The 27062-nt window shown below is 53.8% G+C and overlaps 1 protein-coding gene across 4 annotated transcripts in view; it reads right to left on the bottom strand.

The window, feature by feature from the left end:
* Positions 1–4922: 4922 nt before the first annotated feature.
* VAV2 (vav guanine nucleotide exchange factor 2) overlaps positions 4923–27062 on the bottom strand; it is a 142948-nt gene continuing 120808 nt past the window's right edge. The window contains exons 11-28 of one of the 4 annotated variants that reach the window (XM_088147243.1): positions 26311–26379; positions 25717–25803; positions 25048–25133; positions 23494–23626; positions 21844–21953; positions 21252–21353; positions 19049–19137; positions 18132–18148; positions 17713–17728; positions 16291–16418; positions 15428–15502; positions 15069–15121; positions 12866–12982; positions 12109–12196; positions 11894–12017; positions 9281–9367; positions 8683–8837; positions 4923–8338 (exon numbers count right to left, since the gene is read on the bottom strand). In XM_088147243.1, coding sequence (XP_088003369.1) covers positions 8291–8338; positions 8683–8837; positions 9281–9367; positions 11894–12017; positions 12109–12196; positions 12866–12982; positions 15069–15121; positions 15428–15502; positions 16291–16418; positions 17713–17728; positions 18132–18148; positions 19049–19137; positions 21252–21353; positions 21844–21953; positions 23494–23626; positions 25048–25133; positions 25717–25803; positions 26311–26379 — 1584 coding nt within the window. In that variant the 3' untranslated portion in view covers positions 4923–8290. Of the gene's footprint in view, positions 8339–8682; positions 8838–9280; positions 9368–11893; positions 12018–12108; positions 12197–12865; positions 12983–15068; positions 15122–15427; positions 15503–16290; positions 16457–17712; positions 17729–18131; positions 18149–19044; positions 19138–21251; positions 21354–21843; positions 21954–23493; positions 23627–25047; positions 25134–25716; positions 25804–26310; positions 26380–27062 lie in introns of all 4 variants that reach the window. The other 3 variants (XM_088147244.1, XM_088147245.1, XM_088147246.1) reach the window with 3 other exon arrangements.

Below are 27062 nucleotides of genomic sequence, written 5' to 3'. Positions count from 1 at the left end.
TCTCAGAGAGTGGTGTGGAGCCCATAAAATGGCAGTACTGTTCTTGAGTGGCTGTGCTTTCCCGGTGATTGTACTGTATGGTTTTTAACTGTTTAACTGTTTTTAACATTTGTATTGTTTGTATGGCTGTTCTATTTTTTTTTTAATTTTTTGGTACTGTTTATGTTTTAATTGTAAGCTGCCCAGAGTCACAAATGTGAAATGGGCGGCTATATAAATTGCATAGATAAATAGTTTTGTCACCTTTTCCGGCTTAGTGAGCATCAACCACTGTGTTTCAGAGGTTCTCAGTTTGGGAGGATAATGTATGTGCTGGATGGGTCTACATAGCTGATACCCTACGGCAATGGTTCTCTCCCGCCCCCCCCCCCCAGCTGCCAAGTGCTGATCCAGAGTGGCTGCGGCCGTAACTGCGGCTGGGCGAGGAGGTGTTAGCACCTGGGGGTGAGTTTGAGCGGAAAATGAGGGCAGACAGCTCCATCAAGGTGGGCAGAGGAAAATATGGAGGGAGTTGGAAGGCCACTTGCAGGGATGGCAAGACTGGTGGTTTAGGCCTGTCCTGCCCTCCAGCCCTGAAGATTCACCCCCAAGAACAGGTTAATGGGCCCTTGGTGGCTCTGGCTTCTGGCTGCTGCCGATGAAGGCTGGGACGGTTTATAATAAGTCCACCTTGTCCACAACTTGATTCCAGATGAGGCAGCTGACCTGGTGTGCCTAACCGAGACCTGGTTGGGCTCAGAGGAGGGAGGTTCCCCTCTCAGAGATCTGCCCACTGGCATCAGCCATGACCCCAGGGTGGGGGGCAGTTGTTATCTGCCACTCTAAAGTTTTTCAGAGGCTCTCCATCGTAGATAACCAGATGTGATACCCTCTGGTTAAACCTGGGCTGTAGGGAATAGTTGGGCTGTTATTCTTGAGGTACCAGCCTCTCTACTGTGCAGTGACATCCCTGCTAGATTCCATCACTAGTTTGGTGGTGGAGACCCTGAGCTTTGTAGTTTTTGGAAACTTCAATCTACCTCCAGGTGGCATTCTTGGAGCTCAAGAATTCGTGCCACCATGGTAACCATGGACCTGACCTGAATTATTGAGTGCCCGACGTATACTGGGGGTTGCACATTAGACCTGTTTTTTTGTCTCAGGCAGTTGCAACATGATCTAGGAGTGGATGATCAATCCTTTGCTAGGGTCACATCACTCTCTGATTACTTTCCAGTTCGCTGGTGCTGCCCCCTTCTGCAGAAAGGTGGGACAGATTTGATTGGCCTGCCCCAGTCGACTAATGGACCTGTTGAAGTTTCAAAGGGAGCTTGGAGTTTGTCTCAGTTCAACTGAGTTCATTGTTGCTGCTTGGAATAGTTGGGTGCAGAGGCCCTGGAAAAGATTGCCCCTATGTGGCAACTCGTTCTGTGTCAATCCCAGTGTCTTCCTTGGTTTTCTGAGGACATTCAGGAGATGAAATACCAGAAGAGATGCCTAGAGTGCCAATGGAGGAAGATGAAGTGTGAATCTGACCAAGCACAAGTAAAAGCCCCCGTTAGGTGCTAAGGGCAGTGAAACCTAACTATTGCTCTGCCTTTACTGTATCTGCAGATAGTCGCCTGGCCACTCTTTTCTGTGACTAGTTCCTTGCTGGAGCTATCTCCTACTGAGATGATGGAGGGTAGTCTTGCTTGGTTATCTGGGATAAACTTGACCCTGTGACTCCTGAGGAAGTGGACACGGTCCTTGGGATTTATTAGATCCATCCCTCTCCTGGGTAGTGAAGGCCACCCAGGAGGTGACATGCAGTTGAGTCCATGCAGTAGTATCTGCTTCTCTGAGAGAGGGGATGGTGCCTCCTGCCTTGAAGGAAGTGGTGGAAAGCTCCCTCCTCAAGAAGCCTCTGTTGGACTCAACTGTTCTGGACAATTTTTGACCAGTCTTCAACCTTCCCTGGGGTGGGGTGGGGAGTTGTTGAGAAGGTTGTCCGTTTGCAGCTTCAGAGGGTCTTGGAAGATATGGACCTTCTAGACCTTTTTCAGTCTGGTTTCAGACTGGGGCACAGTACTAAGACTATTGGTCACATTTCTTGAGGATCTTTGGTGGAGCTAGGACAAGGATATTGCAACTGTTCTGGTTTTACTTGACCTGTTGGCAGCTTTTGATATCATCAACCATTGGTATTCTTCTGGACTGCCTGTGGGGATTAGAATGGGAGGGCATGGTATTCCATCTGTGAACGAGCCCAGTTGGTGTTAGCAAGGGGGGGGGAAGAGTTCGAACAAAAGTGGGTTGCCTCAAGGCTTGATGCTTTTACCCCTTCTGTTTGACATCTATACGGGGCCACTGGGTGAGGTCATCCATTGGTTTGAAGTCCAAATTACACATCTCTTCCTTGGCCTTGGCAGGCAATGCTATTAATGTTTTATCCCAGTGTCTGGAGGTGGACGGTCTGAGGAAGCTTAGACTCAACAGTGACAAGACTGGATGGATATGGATGTTTGGACACTTCTAAGTCTGGCATGGGACTTTGGTCCTGAATGGGACTGTACTCCCCTCTGCAGGACTGGTGAAGAATTTCTTTTTGGTGAGGGAGGGGGCTTCTTGGATTCACAGCTCCTGCTCGAGCAGCAGGTGGTAACTGTGGCCAGGAACGCCTGCACCTAAATTGATCTAATGGACCAGTTGCACTATACCTAGATTGGGAGGCCTTTTAGACAGTCACTCATACTTTGGTCACCTTGGACTATTGAAATGTGCTCCACATGGGGCTGCCCTTGAAGACCACTTGAAAGCTGCAGCCAGTCTAGAATGCGGTGACATGGGCAGTTATGGGATGGCCACAGTATGCCCATATGTCAGCATTGCTTTGCAAGTTGCACTGGTAGCCATTTGGCTTGTGGGTGCAATTCAAGATACTGGTTACCACCTATGAAGCCCTTCCTTGCCTGGGGCCTGGTATTTGAAGGACTACCTATCCTCATAGTTTCTTCCTGCTCCACACAATTTGGCAGCATCGGCATGCTCTGGGCCCCATCAATTAAAGAGCATCATCTTGTGGGATCCAGAAGGGGTCTTTTCTGTCATGGCACCTGCCCTTTGGACCACCATTCTCCCTGAAATTTCTATGGCCTCCAAGCTGGCCCTACTTAAACACGCCTTAAAACCTGACTGTGCTCCCGAGCCCTGATGGGGTGCGGTGATGCACTTATTGATCTGGTCTTCTAAATGTTTGTTGAATTCTTTTTCTTAATCTGATGACATAATTCTTTTTTTTAAATTGTGTTTTTTATTGTTGCATTTTGTAAGACACCCAGAATTGTAACAGATTCGGGCAGGCTTATCTAATAAATAAATAAACCTCATAAATAAAAAATGAGGAGGAAAGATATCGTGCCATGTGTCTAGAGAGAAAAAGATCCCTGCAAAGAATGCTGAAAGCAGGAAGGAAAATTGGAACTAAAAGAGGGAGAGAAAATACTAAGTGATTTTGATGGAAATTAAAAAAAAAAAGATTTCCGAAGTGAGTGAAAAGGGCTAAATAAGAAACCTCCAGCAGAGTGAATGGAATTAAAGATAAAACTGATGAAATGATTTGGGATGAAATTGAAGTACAGAATGACAGAAGGAATATCTCAGAGATTTGCAAGGGATGGTCCCAGCCTGTCAAGGAATGGGGTGCAGAACTAGGAAAAGGGGCAAGGCTGCAGGGTAAATACAGGGCAGGGCCCATGGATCAGATTTTTGCTCTTCAACAGGTGAGGGAGAAAAATAGGAATGTGAGAAAGAAGGTGGGTCTGTATAATAAGGGCGGAGTTATGAGAAGTTTGCACGAAGTGGTATGGAAGTCCTGCTGCCGAAAGCAATACAGTAAGAGCAATGGAAGCATAGATTAAAATACATTTTGAGCTGGTAATAAGGCAAGGATGTGTTTAATATATTGGGATATTCTGAGGACATTAGCGATATGTCAGTCAAGTGTGCAAATGTGTGTGCAGAGGATGCTATGCTCTTGGTTGAGAGCATGAATTGTTTGCAGCAAATATTAGATAAACACTCGCATGCAGATCTGAAATTAAAGTATTACAGACCAAGGTTGTTACACTAGAGTTGGAAAAATGAAGTAAGCTGTACATAAGCAGTGAATCATTACGGCAAGTAAATGAACCTTTCTGCTTCACAGGATGCTTGTAACGATGGGAAACTGGGTGAAGATAACTTAAGGTGGGCCAACACTGACAGAAAGTGCGCGGTCTTCCAAAAGAAGGAAAAACAGGTGTGAGAGTGTGCTTCTGCGTACTTCGTTACATGGAAGTAAAAGCTGGATTTGTCCAGAGAAACATAAAATTAATTTAAATTAATTATTAATTTAAAATAAGCAATTTTTATCATTTTACTCATTTTGTATTTCACGTTTTCTCTTTGCAGCTGGTTTGTTTCAAAGCTGCCTCCAACTGTAGCAGCAGAACAGAAGTATTTTGAGATAGGCCAACAGGTAGGGCCACAGTGGTGATGGGGGCACCCTTGGGGGACTTGAAAGAACAGGGACAGATCATCAGGGGGAAAATCTATCTATGTGGTCGCTAGGAATTGAAAATGACTTAATGGCACATAATCAAAAATAAGTAAGGCGTCTGTGGGTGCTCGGATGTCAGATGGCCCAAGGAAACCAAATGTAAAAGGAGGGGAAATTCTCAACAAAATAATAGTGTTGGCTAGAGAATTTAAGAGATTTCTCTAAGAAAAAGTGTTGGGAAAGGGTCATTGTGTATCTAAATACATAGTAGCTCAAGATTAAATTTGCAATAACAATTTGCAAGATGTTTTATTTTTCCCAGATATAAGCTAACCTTCATTTCCCTACATTTTTCACCCGTTCCCTCTTGGCCCCAATTTAGGGCAGTGCAAAAAGAAATCAAAGTAAAAAAGAAATCAATACATCAAAGAATGTTGTTCATATTATTTTTCCATTATTACATTTCTTTTAAAAATGTTTTTGCAAAATCAAAATATATGTACAATATTTTCACCCTCTTAATAAAAAATCCTTTTCTTATTCACAAATAGGAGAGTGGTGGGGGCCAGTAATTAAATACAAACAAAACACCTCCTGGGGAGAAGAGAAATGTTACACCAGCAAATGAAAAAACAGCCTTCCTTTTTCCAATCAAGAAATATTTTGATTTTCTTCAGACGGAGTATCTTATAGTAAAAATGCATTGTGATCCCTTGTTTATGAGAAGAAATGCCTCTTTTCTGTTTTCCTCTTGCCTAACCTCCTTTTTCAAGCTCTGACATGGTTCTCTGAGGGCTGGACTTCTGCAAGGCCCGTGCTCAGCCAAGCGGTTTGTGTGGCCTTCCCTCCCTCCAGGCAGCGCACACAGCCCCAGTGGGTGGTTCTCCTCCACAGCAGCCCTGCGCACACCAGTGACCGGCCTCCTCATCTCCCAGGGCTTCCTTGGCTAGGAGTGGGCTTTGCCCTCGGCCTCCCGGTCCTGGTCCACCCCCTCACTCGCTCTCGCTACTCTGCCATGCCAGCTCACCCCGAGCCCATTTTACAGAAAACCCAGGGGTTGTGATCCAGTTGCAGTCAGTCCGTGTTTCTCCCCACTGCATTAGCACCTTTTGCACACGAACCCCTAACCTGGCCCTTTCTCCCTGATGGATGCCATTCCCCTGGCACTCAGGGCAGGCGGTGCCCCCCAGCAGCAGGCACACACTGCACCCAGGAAGCCCTCCTGTGGCTTGCAAGAAAAAACTGGCTTCCTTTTGTTTAGTACCCCCCACCTTCCATGCATCTACAGGGAGAGTCACAATCCCCTTGTATCGTGCCTGTGTCTTCCATCGCTGCATCCAGGGGGGCGGGGGAGAGATTCTGGAGGGACCCAGAAAGATGCAATGGGCGGATGGCAGGTGCCGCGAACGTGAACCCTGGACTGCTCCTGGCAGCCTCCACCCGGGCAGTTTCATTGGCCACAGCACGGAAGAGATGAAGTCCAAGATGAAAAAGGGGCTAGCTTACAGAATCTTGGAACTAAGCATGCGTGTACTGTCCCCCCCCCCGCCTTTTAGCAGTGGGTGTGTTAAAGCAGGTCCTCCCTGATGCCTTTGCTCCTCTCTGTCCTCCTCTCTTTGCTCCCCCCCCCTTGATTTAAGGGGAAACTGGCTCCTTGTTCTGCAATGTTTTTTGCAAATGCCCACTCATTCCCAGGCTCAGCGCGTTCCAGTACAATCAGATCCGGGCTGCAGACTTCTCCTAGAGAGCAGCAAAGGAAGACTGCAATACAACCCCCTTCCTGCCATCTAGTGGTCCCCGGGGTTTCCTCAGCCCAGCTACAGTGACTCCTCTTTCCTTTCTCCCACCTGCCCCCAGTTGCCTCAGTCCCCCTGGGCTTGGCACCTGACCTCCCTCACTGTGTGAGGGATTTGTCTGGAGCTCCAAAGAGCCCTGCAGAGATCCCAGGTGGTCTCCCATCCAGCTGCTGCTCAGCCACGGGGATGACTTTCTGCCCCTCTCTCTCACACACATGGGTTTTTCCCCATTTCTTCTTAAAGGGGAACAACAGGAAGATACTTCTGCTCTCCTGCCAACGGCCTATCCCATCTCTGGAGGGGCACCCGCCTCAGGGAATATCAAACCACCATTTTCTCTTCCTCCCAAAGGGCCAGGCTTTCTCTGATGAGAAAAAAGCCAGGACAGCCCTGGAAGAGCCCAGGAGGATCAAAGTCAGGAGAGCTTCTCTGTAAAACAGGGTGCAGAGAGGGGGCGAATCCACTGCGGAGTCAGATCCACCTGGCCCTCGTGCGCAGATCAGCTGAGAGCAGTGCAGGGGGCTTTTGAGCCAATCGTTGGGCAACAGATGGCCATCGGCAGCTTCCAGATGACCTTGACCTCTGCTCCCCGGGAAAGGGCCAAGTTCCTGCCCCAACCAGCAGCCCCCTCTTTTCAGGAAGGCTTGAGACGGAAGCCTCTTGCAAGAGCTAATGAAACCGGCAGGGAAGCCTCTCGGTCCTGAAGGGGGCTTCCAGCAGCGGGTTTGGAAAGGAAGGCTAATGGCTCTGGGGCCTTGGCAGGGGCAGCGGATACCCCTGATGCAGAGGGACCGTGGGATTCCTTCTTCACTGCAGATGCTGGAGGGACTCCTGCAGGGGCTCTGTGCACATCACTGTGGACAGCACATGTTCTGTTTAACGCTAGTCCTCTTTGACAGCCTCTTCTCTGAGCAGAAGGTTCTCCGGCTCTCAGGGCCACAGGAGGGATGAAAATCATTTTGCCAGCGGGAACAAGCAACTATGCAAAACAGGCTTTCTCGGAGGCTCAGAGGGCATCAGCGCAGCCAGGAGCTGCCGGGCACCTGAGCAGGCCAACTGATCCCAGGCCCTGGGGTCAGGCCAGGCCAGGCCGGGCCTCCGGCAGAGGCTCCTGGCCGCCACTGGGGCCTTTCTGGCCACCAGCTCGGAGCTGCCTCATCAGGCAGGTTCCCAGGCACTGAGAGGACGGACCACGTAAAGGGAGGGAAGGCAACCATGGGTCCCATGGGGTGCAGCCCACCACTACCACACTCGTGTAAACTTGCACTTCCTTCCCTCTAGCCAGAGTTACAGATGTTTGCACTGCAGCCCTGGATTCAAGAAAGGCTCAAGAAGAACCCCAGCAGGCCGGAGGAAGCTCGACAGCGGGGGGGGGGGGCAGCTGGTGGCCCTGGGTCCCCAGATGAGCTCTTTCCTCTGGACAGCAAAGGGGTCCACTGACACTTGTGGTAGCTTCAGCTGGCCCATGGCCCACGGCCGCTGGGAGAAGGACACTGGGACTTGCAGAACCCCCCTTGCAACATTCTTAAGCTAAGGACACCCCTTCAAATGTCCTCTTGCTCCTCCCGAATCCAAAAGAAGCATCTCTTCTCCAGTATCCCACCCAAGTGTGAGACACCACCAAGCCCATCTTCCACTACTCAGAGGGCTTTGTAGCACAGCCACTTGCTGGCCAGGCCAACCGGGCCTTGGAGGCTTCCCAGAGGCTCCCAGTGGCTTCGTGGCTTTCTGCAAACAACGCTTGACATCCAACGTTTGGATCGTACGTGCAAGGAAGACAGTGGGAGAGAAGCAGCCGTGCCTTGCCCACGCACACACATGCACCCAGCCGCACTGCTGCATGTGCCCGCTTATGCACTCACACCCACAGATTGTAAAACGGGCCCACGTGAGGCTCTCTTCTTTGCACAGGAGGAAGGACAGTGTGTTTCCCTTGGAGGCCCAGAGGTGGGCTGGGGCTGCTCGCGAGGACGCTAAGCACCTGCCAACGCGGACATCACTGCACCCCCTCCTCCTCCACGTAGGTTGAAGGGAACCAGCCAATCTACAAGAGAGGAGGAAGCGGACGTCAGGATGGGCAGCCGCAGTGGGGCAGAGGGCCCAGGCCAGGCCTGGTGGGGCTTTACAGCTGAGGCGGTCAGGGGCTCCTGGACGGTCTTGAGAAAGCAGGGCCCAGTGCTGGCCTGGTGCGCAGGCTGAGGAGCCACTTCCCACATCTGGGAAGATGCACCCTTGGCTGCCCTCGGCTGGATGGCCCCCTCCCCAATTCAGACAGGAGAGGGCTGGCAGGCTGCAGCTCCAGCCTGCCTCCACATTCTCTGCAAGTGGCCGGCCTCTGCCCAGAGCTGTGCAAGAGGGAGGACAGCGCCCTTTCAAGGGGGTGCTTACTCTGCCATTGGCCTCTCCCTTCCACCAGCCTTGGTCCCCGCCGATCCGGCTGTAGATCTTCACCACATCCCCTTCCTGCAAGGAGAGCTCCCGCATGTCCCGAGCAGCAAAGTTGTACCTCGCCACTGCAGTCCCGATGGCCCGAGGTGTGAATACTGGGGGGGGGGGAGACACAAAGGAAGAAGAGTCAGGGGGCTTCCCCATGACACGGCCTGTCCACGTCCCAAGTCGGGCTTCAGCGAGGGCAACCCCAGCGCCTCCTGCAGCTGCTGGCCTTTTCTTTCTTTTGGCTAAAGTGTTGCTCTCCAAATTCTACCTGGGCACCTTTTTAGTATTTTTGGCAACAAGGACACTTAAAGAGGATTTTTCAGCTGCTTTTAAGCTACCCTGGCAATGTTTAGCTATGAGCTGGTGGCTGGTCTCCCAACTGCGGGCAAAGGGTCACCGCTGTCCTTTTTTAGATGACCAGCAGGTGTCATTTTCCTTCAGCAAATGGACTTGGGCCTCTGCATGCACATATAGATACAAATATAGATATATATATACATCTGCCATATATATATGAGAGAGAGAGAGAGAGAGAGAGAGCTATATCTACCTGACCAAAAAGGAGTGGAGGGATTCTGAGAAGTGAAGTGGTGGCCCTGAGGACTGAGAAAGGAAAAATTGTAGGAAGCACAGGCAGCTGCAGAAAAGAAGTTAAAGGGAAGTGGAAGCAGCGGGAGAAAGGGGAGGGGGAGGAAACATAATTAAAGTGGGAAACTCACGCAGGGGGGAGAAATCAGCAGTGCAGGAAGGCCGGTAAACACGCACAACCCGTGCAGCTCTTCGCCTATTGGCCCCACCGAAGAAGACGGGGCTGCCCCCTTGGAGGGAGCAGGGCTGTGCCAGGGGCGAGGGCCCTTGCGCGCCCCATCTCCCAGGCTGCCCGCCTCCCCCGGCGGAGACCCTGTCGCTCGCTGTGTGCCTGTCCGACCGAGCGTGCGAGGCAGAACCAGAAGAGCAGCCAGAAGCGGCAGCTGATCTCCGGCAGCAGCCGAGGTCGGCGGGTGGATCCAGCCGCCGCTTCTCCCCTCCTCTGGAGTGATGCGTCGGCCGTGGGAAGGCTGTCGGCCCCACCCAGTCAGGTGACGCGCGGGACGCAAAGGGGTGTTTGGGGCCGGTAACCTCCCTCCAGAGGAGCAGGTCCAGCAGGCTCAAAGCGCAGGAAGGATTGTGCCCTTTCTCCTTCAAGCACCAAATTGCAGGCTACTCTCCGTACAGAGGCGCTGCCCAGGCAAGGGCCGACAGGCCTGCTGAGGGCCGCTTGAGGCGAACGGGTCAAGCATGAGGCACGGTGGCATCCGAGAGGACGACCGAGGGCATCCTGTGGATGCCGTGCGCAGCTGCAGGGCTGCACGAATCCAGCACAGCCGCAGACGGACTCCGACGGGAATGAGGTGACAAGGACTTTTCCTTGTCGGAGCATGGCCTGGTTCAGGTGCGATTCTGGCTCACTGGGTGGATTCCTCCCACTTCTCCTTCCCCTCGAAGGGTGAGGCCTTCTCCGCGCCCTGGCCTGGAGGCAGATCCAGCAGCGTTGGCCACGCCAGGCTGTTCTCCCCAGAAGGCCTCTTGCTGCAGGAGCAACCGCGAGCGCGAGGCAGGGCGAAGGGGGCCTCCCTCTGGGCTGCTGCGGACCTGCTCCCTCCCTCCCTTCCGGCCGCCCGGCCTTGCCCTCCATGGCCACCTGGGCTGCAGGAGAGGCTGGGCGCCTGGCTTCCAAGTTAGCCCCCTTTCCCCCACCTGTCACCTCTTTTTCAAGCTGGCAGGAGAAGCGTTCGAGTGGACCTTAAGGACAGGGACGGTGGTTTGTGTCCCGCTGGCAGGTGACACCCAGAGAACCTGCCAGTGACTCTCCTGATGCAGCCCCACATTCAGGATGTGCCAATGCAAACAGCACCAGGTCTGGCCCGGTTGCCGCGGCAGAAGAGGGAGGGCTGGCAATGAAGCCCACTGGCATCCTTTACTGCTGCCTCCCCGAGTGGAGGGAAGTGCCCTACGAAGCCAGAATCAAAAAGGAAGGACAAGGGACTCCTGGCTTGAGTCATAAAACATTCAGATGGAGCTTTGCTGGTTTGTGAGGCAGCTGTGCAGTTTGCCTGCTTGCTTGTTCACAATCAGACCAGCCCCTCGGTCGCTTGGGTCGCGTGTTGCTCCCTCGGCCCCTCACCCGGGGCAGAGAAGGCAGCCTGCTTCAGCAGGAGCTGGAAGTGACTACTGGCATTTGTTGCTGGTTGGGGACCCTGCACAGATTTGGTGCTTTCGTGAAAAAGGGCGCAATGGTGGACAGGTCATTCCAGCTTTCGCCTGGGGAGGCTGGTTTGCCTTTCTCCCCATTAACGCTGAGATATCTGGCAAAGACAGACCTGTTCCAATGTGACTCCAGCATGCTTTTTGTGAACTAGTACTCAGGGGTTATATTGTTCTGTTTCAGCCTCAGGACAGCATTTTAGAATTTTTTGGCATTTCCGTGTTTATAAAGAGCTCGAGACACTGCCTTGAGCTTCTGGAGGAACGGCAGAATGGAAACAAGCAAATGAGCTCTGAAATAGGACCAGGGGGATGAAAGGGCTGGTCACAGTCACCCGTCTCCTTGCCAGCCCCTCCTTGCTGCAGGGAGTGGGCGTTGGGCTGCTGGGAGACGGGGAGAAGGACGTTTGCAGAAACACCTCCCCCCACCCCACAGGTCAGACCTCCTTCCCCCCGTCTCCTCAGAACGGCACTTGGGTAAAGACAAAGAGCCCCCAGGGTCAGCCACTGCCTCGCTTGGTCGAAAAGCAACCACTGACTGCGGGCTCCTTCTGGACAGAGAGGGGTCTAAAGCCCTGCTGAGGCTGAGCCAAAATGCGGGGGGGATGCTCCAGTTGGAAGCCATGTGGCACTGGGAGAGGTCTTGAAAGGCTGGGCTGGGTGGGGCCCGGGGAGCCCTCCCCCCATAGCACAAGCCTTTCCACTGCTGGGGAATCTGGTTCTCCCCTGACCAGCCAGGCCTTCAGGCCAACTGGAAAGCTACTGGCTAGCCAGAATCCAGCCTTCAAGGGGGTGCTGGCCATGCAGCCGCAGGGCTTTGGTTGGTGGGAATGAAGTGGGGCTCCTTTTGCAGCCTCTCCATCTGCTCTTCAAGACAAGAGGCTCCATGACCCCCTAGCTGGAAGGACCTGGTTCTTACCTGGCGATCGAGCTAAGGTTCTTGAGACCGAGCGTTCCCGAGACTTGTATGGATACTTTAACGTCGTGTCCAACTGCTTGAAGCTCTCTTTCAGTGAATGGGCTTGGTAGTACTCGACCAATTCCTGCAGAAGACAGACCGACACCAATGACCCCCTTCAAGCCCTCGGGAAGACCAATTCCAAGGCAAGGGTTGTTTCTTCTAGAATACCATACCAAGAGGCTTTCAAATTTTTTGGCTTCTGTGATGTGGATCCAGTTATCTTTTTCAACAACTTTAATGTGCTTGACTTCATCATTAAACCTGCAGGGGAAATGCAGAGGCAGTGGTTTCAGAAGATCATACCAGGGATCAACTTTTTCCCTTGGCTTTCGAGGGATGTTTCCAACCCAAAAGCCCAGCTCACAGGGCAGATCTACCAACATGGAAATGGCTGGCAAATAGCTGGACTCAAACTGGTCAGACTTTAATAGCCAAAAGCCACATCTGGTTTGTGTGCCCCTAGGTGTTGAAATGCTGGAGGGCCCAGCTGGAGGCTTGCTCTGCCTGGCAGCCTAGCAGAAGTACCTCCCTTGGGCCTTGAGATGTGACCGCAGCCTGCCCGGGAGGACCATATTAGTTGCGGAATTATTGGAGCAGAAAACTATGAAATGCCAAAGCATGCCAGGCCAGTTTAAAATGGGGTTCAGCATGGTGCGGGAATCCAGAGCTTGTACCAGTGCCAACATGAGTCTCCCATCAGGGGGAGATGGGCAGAGAAAAATTTAATAAATAAATAAAAATAAATGCATATTAAGCCATCACCCTGGTGTAATTCTTTGGTGTGTGAAGACAGGAATTGTAAACTAGGCTGGGGTTCAGCGTGTTGTGTGAGCCCAGCTGGACTGTGTGAACTCATCCCCTGTTCTTTGGAAGAGACCCAGCGTGTCCCCCCAGGGGAGACAGAGAAACTGCCCTTAGCAAGGCACTGACTTGATGCTGATGGCAAAGCGCTCGGCTTCTGCTGGCCTCTCCCGGATCAGGTAGGTCCCGCTGGCATGCTGCTTCAGGAGGTTGTCTGTCTGCTGCCTCTCCATATTGCCTGCAAACCTAAGATCAACACTGTGGGTTAGGAGTCATTCCCCCTTAGATGTCCCTTTAGTGTTTTAAAGTTGCCATAACCTGCAGGGTAGGCCCTTGGTGCAGAGGAGATGAGGTTGAGAGGCTGGGACCTGCACTCTGAGGCTCAGCCTCCCCTCTCCATCACTAACTTGCATCGGCAGTTGGGGTGTCCATGGCCCTAGCAGGGCTTTTGGAATGGGTCCAAAACAAGGCTTTCCACTGTGGAATCCTTGGTCACACTGATGATGTTACCTAGTTGGGTAATGAAATGTCTGCAAGCAACAGCCAAACAGCCAAGCTCAGAGAGCACCAAGGACTCCACAGTTCAGCCCTGAGCTACAGAGATTCTCTTCTATTGAAGGCCTTCCATTTTAGGGCCCTTATTTGAGCCTTGCTCACAAAATCCCAGAGTTGGAATGGAGGGCCCTGAGTCCAACCCATAATTCATGCAGAAATCCAGCCCTCCTAGAGCGCTTCCACTGAAGGGGAGCCCCCCCACCCAATCTCTCTGGACCATTGACTCTACTGTCCAGCTGCTCTTAGGAAGTTTCTTCTAACCTTCAACCAGAATCTGCTTTCCTATCACTGAAATCCACACTTCCATGTCCTGCACTCTGTGACAAGAGAGAACTGGTCTTTACCTTCACTGTGACATATTTCAGGAATCTGAAGGGGACTATCTGATCCCCCTTTGATTTTTCTCTTCAACACACCCAGCTCCTTCAGTCTCCCTGCACAGTGCTCTAATTGTCTTACTGCCTTTCTTTTAATCTATTCTAAGTTCTCTGAATAGTTCCAAATGTTCAGCACCCAGAACTGGGCACTGCCTATGAAGGGAGATCTGACCAAGAAGGAATAGAGTGGAATTATTCCTTCATGGGATTTGTAGTTCGATTGATGGAGTCTAACATTGCATTTGCCTTTTTATAGCCATGTCACACGGTTGGCTTGTATTTAATTTTCAATAAACTATTATTCCAGAATTTGTTTCATCAATAATGTATCAAGCCAGCTGTGCCCATCCTTATATTTGTCCATTTGATTTCTGTTTCCTAGATACTAATTGGATATTTGTCTCTGTTAAATTATATCCTGTTAATTTCAGCCCAGTTCTTTAACCTAGCAAAATTTATTTGAATTTTATTTCAGTCCAGTTCTGAATCAGCTGCAAACGTGACTGTCTGAATCATGAATCAAATATTGAAGAGGAGAAGGCCCTGGACTGAACCTCATGGCCTCCCCTTGATACCTCCCTGCATTTTGGTGAGGAACCATCGAGGTACATCTCTAAATATGGTTTGCAAGCCAGCTGGGTCTCCACTGACTTGTCATGCCAGATTCCTACTGGAATCCTTGATCTTCACCTTTCCTTCTCACCTTCTGCTACTCCAATCCCAAGTCTCTTCCTCCACCCAATTCTTCTCTGGCTGCCCTAAATCTTCAACTCCAAAGGAAGAGGAGGCCACTTAACTTCAAGGATTAGGGTTTTTCACTTATTTCTGTCCCCTGCCTTCATCTACCCCCACTACAGTAATCCTTTTTGCTTTCGGCTGAAGAGGAAAGAGCACATTGAAACCTACAAGAAGAGACTCTGCAATGAAGTGTGCCTTTCTAAGCATTCTCTCTGAAAGATCAAACTCTTTATTCTTTTTGAACAAGAGAAATAGTAACTTTAAAAAAAAGTCCTACAGGACTTGGAGAGGTTTTTTGTTTTTTGTTTTTCCCAGATCCCTTTTCTTTCTTTTCACAGCTGCAACTGGGAAAGTTTAGAAAACCAAGAAAGGATTCCACAAATACAGCTTTCCAAATTTTGGGAAACTCCTTCCACATTTTGGGAGCTCTTCATTCTGAGGCTCTCCCTATTCTTCCCCATTTTATTCCTCATAGCTGGAGTGCTAGTTGCTTTCAAAGAACAATGATCTTGACTATTGAACGGAGAGGTGATTGCACCAAAAAGGTGAGAAACTGCCCCCACCTCCCGCTCACCCCCAACCTTCACCAATGGGAAAGGTTAAAGAGGAGGAAGCGGTCTGGCATAGCAGGAGCCCCAGCCAATCCCGCCCGTCCAACTCACCAAGGGTACGCGGAGTAGTCCATCTCTCGTGAGGCCGGGCGGCTATTGGGAGGCTGCAGCAGAGAAGAAAGGCCGTGATTTGGGGTGGGGGACCCTAAACGGGAGGCAGATCTTTCCCAAGAGTGTCCCATGCTGGGCTGGTCTGAGCTGTGAACAGTGGGATGGAAGACCCCCAGCATGAGGAGGAGGTCGCCTTGTCTGAGGAATTGATTCTCCAAGTAAAAAGAAAGGGGCCGTCTACTGAACCCAGCAGTCCGGCTGCCCACATGCAGGGGCCAACCATGGGGAGCCAGGGGCATAGTCTTGAATGTTGCTCCTGTAGCTCCCTGGATCGAGCTGGCACCACTCGGGGCTCTTACCCGAGCATCCACTGGGCAGGGCTTGACCAACGAGCTGGGGAAATAGCCAGATTTCTTGGACATGATGAGCCTGCCCTGGAAAAAAGAGAAGAGTCCCTTGCAAGGGGTCTGTCCTGCAGCAAGGACCAGTCTCTGGCGCAGAAACCCAGGCAGGGGCATATAGAAGAGGCTGATGGGACTCCCTTTGCCCATCTTGAGTTTAGGTCTCTTTGTTCTGTCACAAGGGGGGATATTTTCGCTCTCTCTCAAAGATTCACACAACACCCTGAAGACAAGTCAATGAGACACAACAACGGTGTCTCTAACACATCCATGTTATACTTAATGCGATGGGCTGGCGCAGCAAGTGTGCTAGGAGCAGGCTAAGGAAGGGCTGAGTTCCCACAACCTGGTGAGTCACAGTCTAGGAGTGTGGCACGTGTCTTGCTGGCCACCCAAAGGTGACCTGGTCCTGTGGGAAAGCGGCGGAGCTCAAGCCGCCTCCGTGATGCTGGGCTCTGTTTGGTGCACTGGCACCCCAGTGGGGGAGCAGGGAGGTCCGAGGCTCGGCCAGGGCCAGGACGCCCAAAGGCCAGGTTCCCTGAATTGCCCCCCGGGAGGACCCAGATGGCCAAAGGATGCTGGACTCCCAAGGGACAGAAGGACTCCCTGCCCCCAGTGCTACTCTTGAGTAAACCCGGGCAGGAGGGGCGGGGGAGCCTGGTCTGGCCCCAGCGTGGTTTCCTCCCGTGGGTGCACCTTCCGTGCACTTGAAGGGCTTGAGGCTCCGAACAGAACGTGCGGCAGGCCCGGATCCGGATCCCATGGATAACTGGTCGAGGGAGCCTTTTCCTTCCGCAGCCTCCTGGAAGATCTCTACTCACCTCCCACCACTGGGAGTCTGGTTCCCCTCGGAGCAGCTCAATCACTTCGCCCATTTGAAAGGTCAACACGGGTTTCCCTGGGGGAGCCGGGTTGCCGTGATAACTCTGGAGGGCCACCATTTTAGGACCTAGGAGGAAGCCAGAAACAGCCAGGTCCCCGATCAGCCTCTCCACACGAGCCAGCAGCGGAAGGCAGCCGCCTGGAGGCAAACGCTGCCCGGGGAGGCCTCAACCGGCCCATCCAGCCAGAGGATGGGAAGCCGCGCCTCTGCCCTGGCCAGACCCCGCTGGAGCCCTTGTCCCGGGCAGGAGGGGGCCGCTCTCTCCCTGAGCCGCTATTTTTCTGGGCGGGGGCCATGGGGAAGGGGCAGAGCGCCCTCCCCAGATCCCTCCAACTCTGCAGGAATGTGCCTGAGGGCGCAGCTCTTTTTTAGCAAATGCTCAACAGCGCACATTATTGCTTTGTGACTCCTTGGACAAAAAGCCATTTAAAGGAACGGGGGACCACCCAGTGCAGTTGAACAGAATTAACTGAAGCCTTCAGCGGGGCTCAGATCGGCTCACTGACAAGTTGCTGGCTACAGAAGATACAAAATGAACGTACGAATTTATTTTTTAATTTAGAAACACGTCTGCTCTCCCTATCCATTTTTTTCTATTCAGCTTATTAAAATAATAAAATAAAATATAAAACGCCAAAGATGCCAGCAAATTATATCACAGCATATTGGAAAGGGGGTCATCTGGCTTCGTCTGCTCACCACTGATTGCCTTCCCTTGCAGGGAACTTTCTCACATCTTTTGTGCTGAACGAAGCAACCACACACCCAACCGGTCCCTTCCACGCAGGTCTCCAAAGGGACAAATTACATGAGGGATTAACTCTGCTTTTTGATTTAAGGGGCACTTTTTCTAAAAATGCAAGTAAAAGCTACTGTCCTACGGAATCAATTACCTGGGGCATGTCCTTCTGGGCAGAAATGCCAGCAAGCCAATGGAAAGGCCAGCAGCTTTATCTCGCCCTTCCCAAGCGTGCTGCCTCTTGCAACGTGATGCACGAGCACCCGCTGCACGTCTCCCTCCCTCTGCAACCTTTGGTTGCTTGGAAGGGAACAGCCTGGGGGACGTCCCTGCGAAAGGAGTCCTTAAGGCCGGTCTGGTCCTGCTGCTGCTGCTGCTGCTGCTGCTGCTGCTGCTGCTGCTGCTGCTGCAACCGGGCAGACACCTCTGCAAACAGTATTTCGCAGCCACCCTGGTTCCATCTGAAACTTTTCTGCAATTGTTCTGAAACCTCTGCTTTGCTTTTAAGCAAGGACCCGTTGGGAAGTTGCCAGGACTGTGTTCTCCGAGCCTCCCCGGGAGTTTTTGTTTTGAAATGAAACAGCAGCAACAGGAAGGAGGAGGGGGAGAAAGCAATCTTACCTAGATTCAGTAATTCCTGTCCAGAAATAAAGAGAAAGCACATTTCAGATTTCCAGGAGCCTTTTTGTACTGCAAGGCATTCTTGCTCTGAGAACCGACACCCCCACACACTGCTGACAGCAAAGCCTTACAAGGAGGCTACAAACCTTGTTTGGATTCTGAGCTGTAACCCTTCAAACTGGGAGTGGGGTGGGGTGGGGTGGGCAGCAAAAGGAGCAGAGAAAAAGGTGCCACCATCTTAGGACCAGCCAAGGACTCCACCCCACACCTAAAAGAAGGGGTGGGGAGTGAAATGTTTGGGGGTGGGGGAACAGGGCCTGGGGGGAAAGGGTGACCCCCATGTCTTCCTCCAGCAGCTTGCTCCTCTCCCAGCCCCCACCCCTTTCCCAGAGAGAAGGGAGGAAAACTGTACCACTTACCTGCTCTGCAGGAGAACCTAGAAGGTAACGTTAAAAAGTGGCCAATTAATTTGGACAGCACATAAGAGAAGCATCTCAATTTTAGTTTGCTCAACAAGCTGGTGTGCAGATCTCATGATCTGGATTCCCCTCTTCCTATTTCTTGCTGTTGTTGATTTTTCCTTCTCTCCCCTCCTTTGCCTTTGACCCACCTTCAAAAGTTAGACTGTCCTTTTACAATTACAAAAGTGTTTGTTAAATGATGGTGATGATGATGTTACGGGGGGCAAATGTATATTTTTTTCAACACTTATGGCACGCTTTTTAGTGCAAAAGCTTCCAAACGTCCATGGATCTGTGTCTGCAACTGCCCTGCTCTTCTGGGACGTGTGGGAGGCTGGCCGGGGACTTCCAACCAGGAAGCTGCCCGGTGGGAGCCTCACCGCTCCGCCTGCCCCCGTGAACAAGGCCCACTGGAGAAGGGCTCTCTGGTCCCCTCTGCAAGCCAGCGGAAGCCTCAGCCCGACCGACAGGCAGCTTTTGGATTGGGAGGACCAATCAAATCTTCCATTTTATGCCAGGAAAAGCTCACACTGATTTGGAGAGCACCACCTTGAACCTGTGCCCACGGGGGCTGTGGAGCTGAGAGTCCAGGCAGAAACTCTCCGCTCTGCAAGGAGCGACCAGGTTGGGGGCACCGAAAGAACTGATTCCCTGGCAGCAGGCACAGGCCTGCTCCATTTCCTCGGCTGGCTGGCAGCTCCTGGGGTGGGGGTTGTTGCAAGGGGCTATTTCAGCCATCCCACTGCCACAGGTAGGTTACAACCCAAAGCTAGAGCACTGTAAACTTGGCCTGGCACCACCTAGACCCGATCCGGGCATGGGGCAGGAAATCAAGAGGTGGCAATAAAGGGCTGCTTCCGACCAGGGTCACTTACTGATTTTGCAGGGTGGGATGACCTCCAAGCATTCCTTGTGGGCGCCCACCTTGCATTTCAAGCACTGGTAGCCTTGATAGAAGGTCCCCCTGTGAAAGGAGACACCGCTAGACCAGCCTATCTGCCGAGACCCTCGAATCCAGCAGGCAGCTAATGCCTCAGCCAGGGAGCCCTCTTGGGCTGAAGAGTGGGGAGGCATTTGCTCCCCAATACCCTGAGGCCTGCCGTGGGCTCCTGATCATCAGGCCCCTCCTCAGGTGCAGGGAATCCCTTCTGTTCAGAGTCTGAGGTGGAGCTGAGCCCCTTCCCCATCAAAGGAAGCGATGGTGCTGGGAGCCAAAAGCAGCGCTCCCCAGGAAGGAGGCCCTGCGTGTGAAGAGGAGGCTCAGGCCAGCCTGGGAACCAGGCGCTGAGGGATCTGGCAGCTGCGGCTGCTGCTCCTTCTCCTCCTCCCTCTTGTAACCGTCCTGCTGGATCATTGCTGAGTTTGCCGAAAGCTGAACTTGGTTACCAAACTAACCCATTTTCTGGGTTGCTCAACTCCCCCGGCCACACAAATACACAGCTGAGTTAAAATGAAACAAACGTGGCCTTCAACCCAAGTGGGTGTGAGCTGAGAAGGCATCTTGGGGGTCCTGATCCTTGGACTTTGCCCTGGAGCAATTTGCGCTCTGCGGGAGGGGGCCTTGGCCAGTCTTCCGCATTGTGCTCGGCTATTGTGCTCAGGCTCCCACCCAGCTCAAGCCCAATGGCCTGAGGGTCCATGAAGTATCCCTGGCAGAAACACCCTCGCTGGGCACTTAAAGAGAGGGTGGACAGGGGGAATGCACTGGGCTGGAGGTTGGACTAGATGATCTCCAAAATCCCTTCCAACTCTTACATTCTATACTTTTGTGACATCACTAGATTAATTATATACAAGGTAGTCCTCGTTTAATGTCCATTTGTTCAGTGACCATTCAAAGTTACGATGGTGCTGAAAAAATGGACTTGCGACTGGTCCTCAAACTTATGACCTTCATAGCACCCCCACAGTCACATGATAAAAATTCAAGCCTGCCTGCATTTACAACCGCCCCCCACCCTTCGTCGTCGTGTTCGCCTTCCTCCCCTCTACTGGGCTCACCATCCTGGCTACACATGGGGACGCACCGTGGAAACCTTCTGCAGGCCAATGACATCAGGCCGGGGTGCAAGGGCCACTCTGGGAGGCATGGCTCTTGAAAGGCTGCTCCTGCAGTGGCGGAGTCATGGGTGAGATGGACCCGGGTGAGATGGACCCAGGTGAGCGATGCGGGTGCTTTTCATTTGGTAAGCCACCAATGGGGAACACGAGGAGGTGGGCTCCTAAGCAGGCACTTCTTGTTGTGCCGCAGCTCGGGGGCTGCTAGCTGCAATGTGGCTCGGGGGCTGTTTGGGGCAAGAAGCCCCAAGCCATGGTGCAACAAGCAGCCCCTAAGTGCAGCATACCAAGCAGCCCCTCAGTTGCAATGTGACAAGCAGCCCCAGTGCTGCCTGGCTGTGGGGCTGCTTGCTGCGCAGTGACAACGGGGCTGCTTGGCAGGCCATGGCCACGGGCTCCTTGCCGCACCACAGGGCTTGAAGTAGCACTCCTCAGTGGCGATGGCGAGCCCAGCAGAGGGGAGGAAGAACACGACGATTGCGCCAAGGAAGACAGGGAGGAAGGTCCGTTGGAGCGGTGGCAGGGGAACATAGAGGCCTCTTCGTGCTGTGCAGGGTGGCCCAAAGGGCAGAGATGGGGGGAGATAGGCAGGTGGGGGGAGTTGAAGGGGAGGCAGTCCCTTGCTTTGGAAGAACCAAGGCTGAAGGCTGGGAAGGACCAAGCCGGGAGTGGCTTGGATCGGGGTAAGTCCTCACTGAATGACCCGCGGGATTCATTTAATGACAGCAACAGGGACTGCCGGAACTGCCTTCACTAAGCAGTGTGTGTGTGTGTGTGTGTGTGAGAGAGAGAGAGAGAGAGAGAGAGAGAGAGAGAGAGTGAGAGATGTTTCTGTTAATGACCGCTTCATTTAGCAACAGAGTTGCCAATCCCAATTAGGGTTGTTAAGTGAGGACTACCTGTAGTTAAAAAGAACTCTCCCCATTATTGTAATAATGTAACCTTACAAAAACGAGCGCCCTTTGAGGGGCCTGCATACACCTGAATTTGGTAGAACAGAAGCAGGGGGAAAAGATTCACCTTAAAAACATCTTGCAGGCTTTGCAGTTGGTGGTCTTGTCAAAGGTGTACATCTGGAACTGGTGGTTGTTTGCTGTGGCTTTCTCTGGCTTAATGTTGGATCTGAGCAAAGGAGAGAGGCGGGAGACACGCAGCCCCTCAGTTCTGGGCAGGAAAGCCACCCTTCTGCCCAGTTGCGGCTTGGCTCTAGGGGCACCTGCGAAGAGTGCCCAGGGGCGGTCCTCAGACCGCTTGCACAGAGTGTGTTCGGTGTGCGGTCCTGGCCTCGGGGATCCGCCCCCTTTCAGGTCGGGGCCAGGCCACGATCCCCCACCTAGTCATGCCTGGGCATCGGCTGGGTGGCCCTGGCAGGGCTGGGACCCTGCTTTGGAGAGAGGGGCAGGAAGAGAACGAGAGGTGTGAGGCACGGGTGCCAAGCGCTCACCCTGCAGGAAGATGGCCGGCAGGCATCCTGGGGGCCCTGGCCCGACTGGCGGCTTTCTCTTTCCCAAAGCCGTGGCCAAGGCCACCAGCAGGAGCGGCCAAGCCCAGCTTCCTTGGCAGCCCGGCCCCTGGGGCCACCCCAGCCCGCGTGCAGGCCCCAGGCACTCACATGGCCATTTCAAACTGCTCCATCCACTTCCGTTTCATCTCTTCTGTCTTGCAGAAAAACTGGAAGCCCTGTTTGCCTTGAAGGTGCGTGAGGTAGAAGCCGTAAGACCACTGTGGGGAGAGAGCGCCGGTGATGGGGGCCGAGGGGCCGCCTGGCCAGGAGAAAGCCCAAGGCCAGCGCAGGCCAGGGAGGGCTGGAGGAGCCACGGCTGACCCCAGCCATCCCCCTACCCCAAAAGCCTGCCCTCACAGGGCACCCTCAGGCAGCCGTGTCACAGGGCCAGAGGGAGCAAGCTTGGGCCAACCGCCCCAGGGGAGCCCTTTGGACCTGGCCATGATGACTGGGAACTCAATGCCCGCTCTGGTGGGGCAGAAGCGGGGGGAGGGGCTCAAAACTCAACGGGCTGGTAGGCACTGGCCCTCCCTTGGCTGCCATGCCTCATCTCGCCAGCAGCACCAACAGAGGCTGCCCCAGAGAACCGGGAAAGGGGCTGCTTCTCTTTCACAAGATGGCTTTTGATCCATCTCATCCTCTCGCCGTCCACCTTACGGGGAGGAGAGGGCAAGCCTTCCTCCCAGGGCTGTGTGTAAGGACTCCTGCAGTAACGCAGGCCCCCATGCAGCCCCCTTGGCGGTGCCCGGTTAATCCTGTTTGGGATTATTAAAGGATTGCAGCAGCAAAAGAAAAGAAAGTCGGAACTGGTAGACTTTGCTTACCATTTTTCCGTGTGACTGAGAAGCAAAAGGAAGCGAAGGGGAGACACAGTTGGTTAAAACAGAGCTCCAAATGCCACCTGGTCAGACTCTAAAATGAGGACCAGAGGGCCCAAATTTCCCTCCCCCCCACAGCCCCCAGCCCCAGGTGGCTTAACACTTCAGGGAATCAGTGGGGATGCCCCTTTCTGGATCTACGTGCTCCAGGTTACAAGGGAGGGATTCCGCCTGCTGAGGCCTCCCTCCGAAAGAACAGAGGCTCCTGCAGGGGAAGGGGGCTGGTTTTCCTGACCTGCCCTTTTTCTATACCCAGGTACTTCCATACGCCCGTTTCTTCCATCAGGAACTCTCCAGGTGGGAACCCCTGGTGGCAGCCACCAGAAAGAGGCTCTTCCCGCGCCGAATTCGGCGTGAGATGGCTGTAGCCAGGCCAGCTGGGCAAGGGGCACAAGTCTCAGTAAGTGCCCCAGTGATGGAATTGCGATTTCTCCGGAGGGCAGTGGTGCTGCTACAAGCTGGTGGGGCCCACATCTCACCCAGCAGTATGGGCCAGGACCGTGCAGGGGGCCAAGCTGTGCTCCCTCCAGGAGCTGCACGTGGTTGCAGCACAAGGACCCCCCTCCCACCCCCCCCGGCCACGGGTGGAGAACAGCAGTCAGTGACTTCCAGCCTCCGGACCGCCTGAGCCGCCACTCCTTTGGGGCTGGTCCTTGGCAAGAGCAGCTCCTTGGAGTGCAGATGCACAACCTGGCCAGCTATCCAAGGTTAGCTTGCCCCTTGCCACCCAGGGAGATGCCAGGAAGAGCCAGATCTGCTTCCAGCAGCTACAGCTCTCCCCACTTGCAGCGCAGATCACTGGCTGTGGCTTGTCTCCTCTTTGTCCAGGGAGCACCCCTGGAACATTCCTCCCAGGGAGGGGAGGGGAGGCCCCACCCACCTTCTTGATGTCCTTATTGTTGGTGGGGTCATCGGTCATCTTGTAGCAAAGCAGTTCAATGATGTCTTTTTGCTCGTAGCTGTAGCCTTTCCTCTTGCAGACAATCACCACTTTATCAAACAAAAACAAATACCTGTCCCAGAATCAGAAGAGGAAACCTGGGCTCAACAATCACGTCTGCACAGACTTCAGAGAGCCATCCTCTCTCCCCCAGAAAGCTTGGAAGGATGGCAGGCCTTGGGGGGGCTCCCTGGGCAGGGGCTCTCAGCCTCCTCCTCCTGTGCCCAGGAGAGAAGGATAGCATGTGCCTAGATGCCCCTTGGTCAAGTAAGGCTTTATCGTCCCAGGGACCGTTGGCAAGAGGGACTTCTGGCCCCAGGAAAATGACAAGGGCTGGATGAGGATCTGAAGACAGGCCAAGTGAATTTCTTCCCTTTCAAAGGACCTGCGATTCTGCATTTCCAACAGACCCGGCCAAATGCTCAAAGAAAGCCCCCCTGCTTGGCTCCTCCTGGGCCCCTTTTAAAAGCCACCTCCTCCAGCCTGCCGTGATACTCAACTCAAGGGCCAGGAGCATGTGTGGGGCTCGGCCACAGGGCTGGTTGCCTAGGGCAAGCCACAGTCCTCTGAGTGGCCACCAAGAAGGACAGGGAGGCCAAGCAGCCCCGGCCCTTTTCCTTATTTCAGCTGGGGGGTGGGGGGTGGGGGGTGGGATGAGCCAAGGGCAGGGGTCTGGTCCGTTAACATATGAAGGGCAGGCAAAGGCTCTGCCTCCTCCAAGCCCCTGACTCAAATCCAGTTCTGGGAGGAGGGGAGCTGTTGAAGCAGCCAACAGACGAGTCTGACCTCCTTCCCCACCCATTGTCTTGAACCTGTGGAGCAGCGGTGGCAGATGGGGCCCCCCTGAGCTCTCATGCTGCTGCTGCTACTCTTCAGTAGGGAAAGGGGGTCCTGGGGAAGGAGAGGGCAGGCAAGCCTGGCACAAGGGGAACCGGACCCCCCACACTCCGGGACGGGAAGAAGGATCTGAACTTAGGGGGCAGCTGCACAAAAGTAGAACCTTTGTGTCCCAGGACAGGGGTGGGGCTGGGGGAAGACTTTTCTTTTCGAAGGAAGGAAGGAGAGGGAGACGGAGAGGGGGAGGGAGGGGGAGGGGGAGGGAGGGAGGGAGGGAGGAAGAAAGGGAGGAAGAAGAGGGAGGGAAGGAGGGAGGGAGGGAGGAAGGGAGGAGGGGGAGAGAAGGAAGGGAGGGAGGGAGGAAGGAAGAAAGGGAGGAAGAGGGAGAGAAGGAAGAAGGAAGGAAGGAGGGAGGGAGGAAGGAGGGAGAGAAGGAAGGAGAGAGAGAGGGAGAAGACAGCTACCTTCACACATGCTAGTCATCCCTGATTAGCTGGTTTCTGAACCGAGTGCAATGGGTGGGGTTCCCACCACAGGCTCAAGCCAAGCAACCAGGTACAGCGTGTTATGTGAATTCAGCCACCTGCTCTAGCTTTGCTCTCAGGGCCTCTGACCCCAGGAAAAGGGGTTTCCTTCCTCGCTCCTTTGCTCACTCACCGATCTTGCTTCGTGTGGTTGATGATGGACCGGACCTTCAGTTCCCCGTCAATCTTTGGCCGCCCGTATTCTTCTAGCTTCACCGGCTGTGGGAGAGGCGGCAAAGGTTAAAAGGGCAAAGCTCACTGCCAGACCCTTAAGAGCGGTAATTTGGCTGCCGAAGGAAGAAAGGAGACTGGGCACCATCGGGGGCTAAGTGGCATGAAGACCCCTTCCTGGGTGCTGTGCAACCCAAGTCTGGGGACTTGCGAACAGGCTAATTAACTTCTGGCGAGACCAGAAAGCGGGGGGTTCTCCTTTCCTCCTGGGCATTGCCACCAACCGAGACATCCCTTGCCCGTCTGGCTCTGAGCCCAGCGATCCATTTCTGCAACACCACCCCCCACTCCTAGCCACGTCCTGGTCGCCTCCAGCAGCTCTGACCCACTTCCTCCGTTTGGCAGTGTTCGATCTCTCGCTGCATGGCCTAGTGGGGCTGTGAGCATTCGCGGACTACATTGCCCTGGCCGCTGGCCCAGCTGGCACCCTCTGTGGCCCTTCAGCTGGCCGCTGCAGCTTCCAGTTGCCTTGAAACAGCCATTATAGGACCCAAGAAGGTCCTAAATGAGGACCCTGCTGCGGTCACCAGAAACGCCGACACTTCCAGCCTCAAACCAGCTTTGTTCTTACCAGGTTTTCTATGGAACTCTGAAATTCACTTATTTTCTTCAACGTCTCTTTGTCGCGTTTGACTTCATTGATGAACATGGCCAAGTCCTGAAGAACAAACAGCAGCCCCCGTGAGCCCGCTCCTTCTTGGTCGATGCAGACCATCACCAATGCTGCAGGCAGAAAGCCCTGGGCAGGGATGCCGGCCTGGGAAGGGAGCCGTCTGGGGAAAGACCGTGGCTGGTTCCAAAGAAGGAGCAGGGCAGATCTGCTTCAAAGCTGGGTGGAGCCTGCCATAAAAATCTCAGGGGTGCAAGCTATGCTGGGAACTGGGACGTCTCCTGAGTGCTGGCTTCCCCTGGAAATGGCAAGCCAGTGATCTGCATTCGGGTCAGGCTTCCCTTGGGGCTGCCCAGGAGAATCAGAGAGCCCGTGCAGCTACCCAGGACCCACCCGGGTGTGCAGAAGCGGGCAGCAGCTGTGTCAAGCTGAGAAAAACTGGGAGGCTTTGTGCCTCTGGCTGTGCCTCTGTTCAGGGACCTCTTTCAGCCCCAAAGAGCAAGGGTGTAAGACCCCCTGGCCCTGTGAATGGGCTCCGCCCCTCAGGACCCCTACCTGCATGGCCTCCAAGGCTTCCTTCAGCTGCTGCTTCTCTGGCCGGTCGGATGAGTGGCTGAGGAGCTCCTAGAAGACAAACCATCATCCTTGGTTACCTGTAGCCACTGCCTGTCCTGCTGCTTCCTGCTCCATCGCACCAGGCAAGGGGTTCAAGGCCACCAGAGTGGGTGGCAGGAGAAGTCCCTGCTGACAGACAGAAGCCCTGGAATTGCCTCTCCCAATGATGATGGCCCTTGGGGGTGGCCAGATGCATTTCATGCAGATTCAGATGATTTGGGTGCATTCTTCAGCGAACAAGGTGGAATAATTGCATTCTTAATCTTTAAGGGGAGCAAAAAGCATTTGCACCATGGGGAGGCGTAGAATCCTGGGGCAAGGAAGGCGTGAGCGGAGCCAGACGAGGCCCAGGCTGGATTCTCTCCTGCTGGAGTGAAGTTGTCTGAAAGAGGCTCAGCCGGGTCCACCCTGGCCCTTTCCATGTGCTCCCAGGCTTCCCGATGCACAGCTTTCCCCACCTTTCCAGGTGAGGAGCAGACAGGGCCTTGGTGACCTCATCAGGGGTCCGAGGGCCGCCTGGGGCAGCCAGGTGGGCTGGATGAGGCCCGGGGCTGGCTGTTCTGCACTCCTTCGGCTCTAGCAACCCGCCTGAAGCCAGCACTCAGGAGACGTCCCAATCAGATCTGGGATCCTCTCCGCCGCGAGGCACGGAAGCCTGCATTGCCCACTCCAGAAACACGTCTGGGGATCTT

Source organism: Python bivittatus, unplaced genomic scaffold (assembly GCF_059951505.1).
Source record: "Python bivittatus isolate LINGU-HERP-01145 unplaced genomic scaffold, Pbiv_v1 ctg000160_np1212, whole genome shotgun sequence".
Lineage (NCBI taxonomy): Eukaryota > Metazoa > Chordata > Lepidosauria > Squamata > Pythonidae > Python > Python bivittatus.
This window is presented reverse-complemented; position numbering and strand designations above follow the sequence as displayed.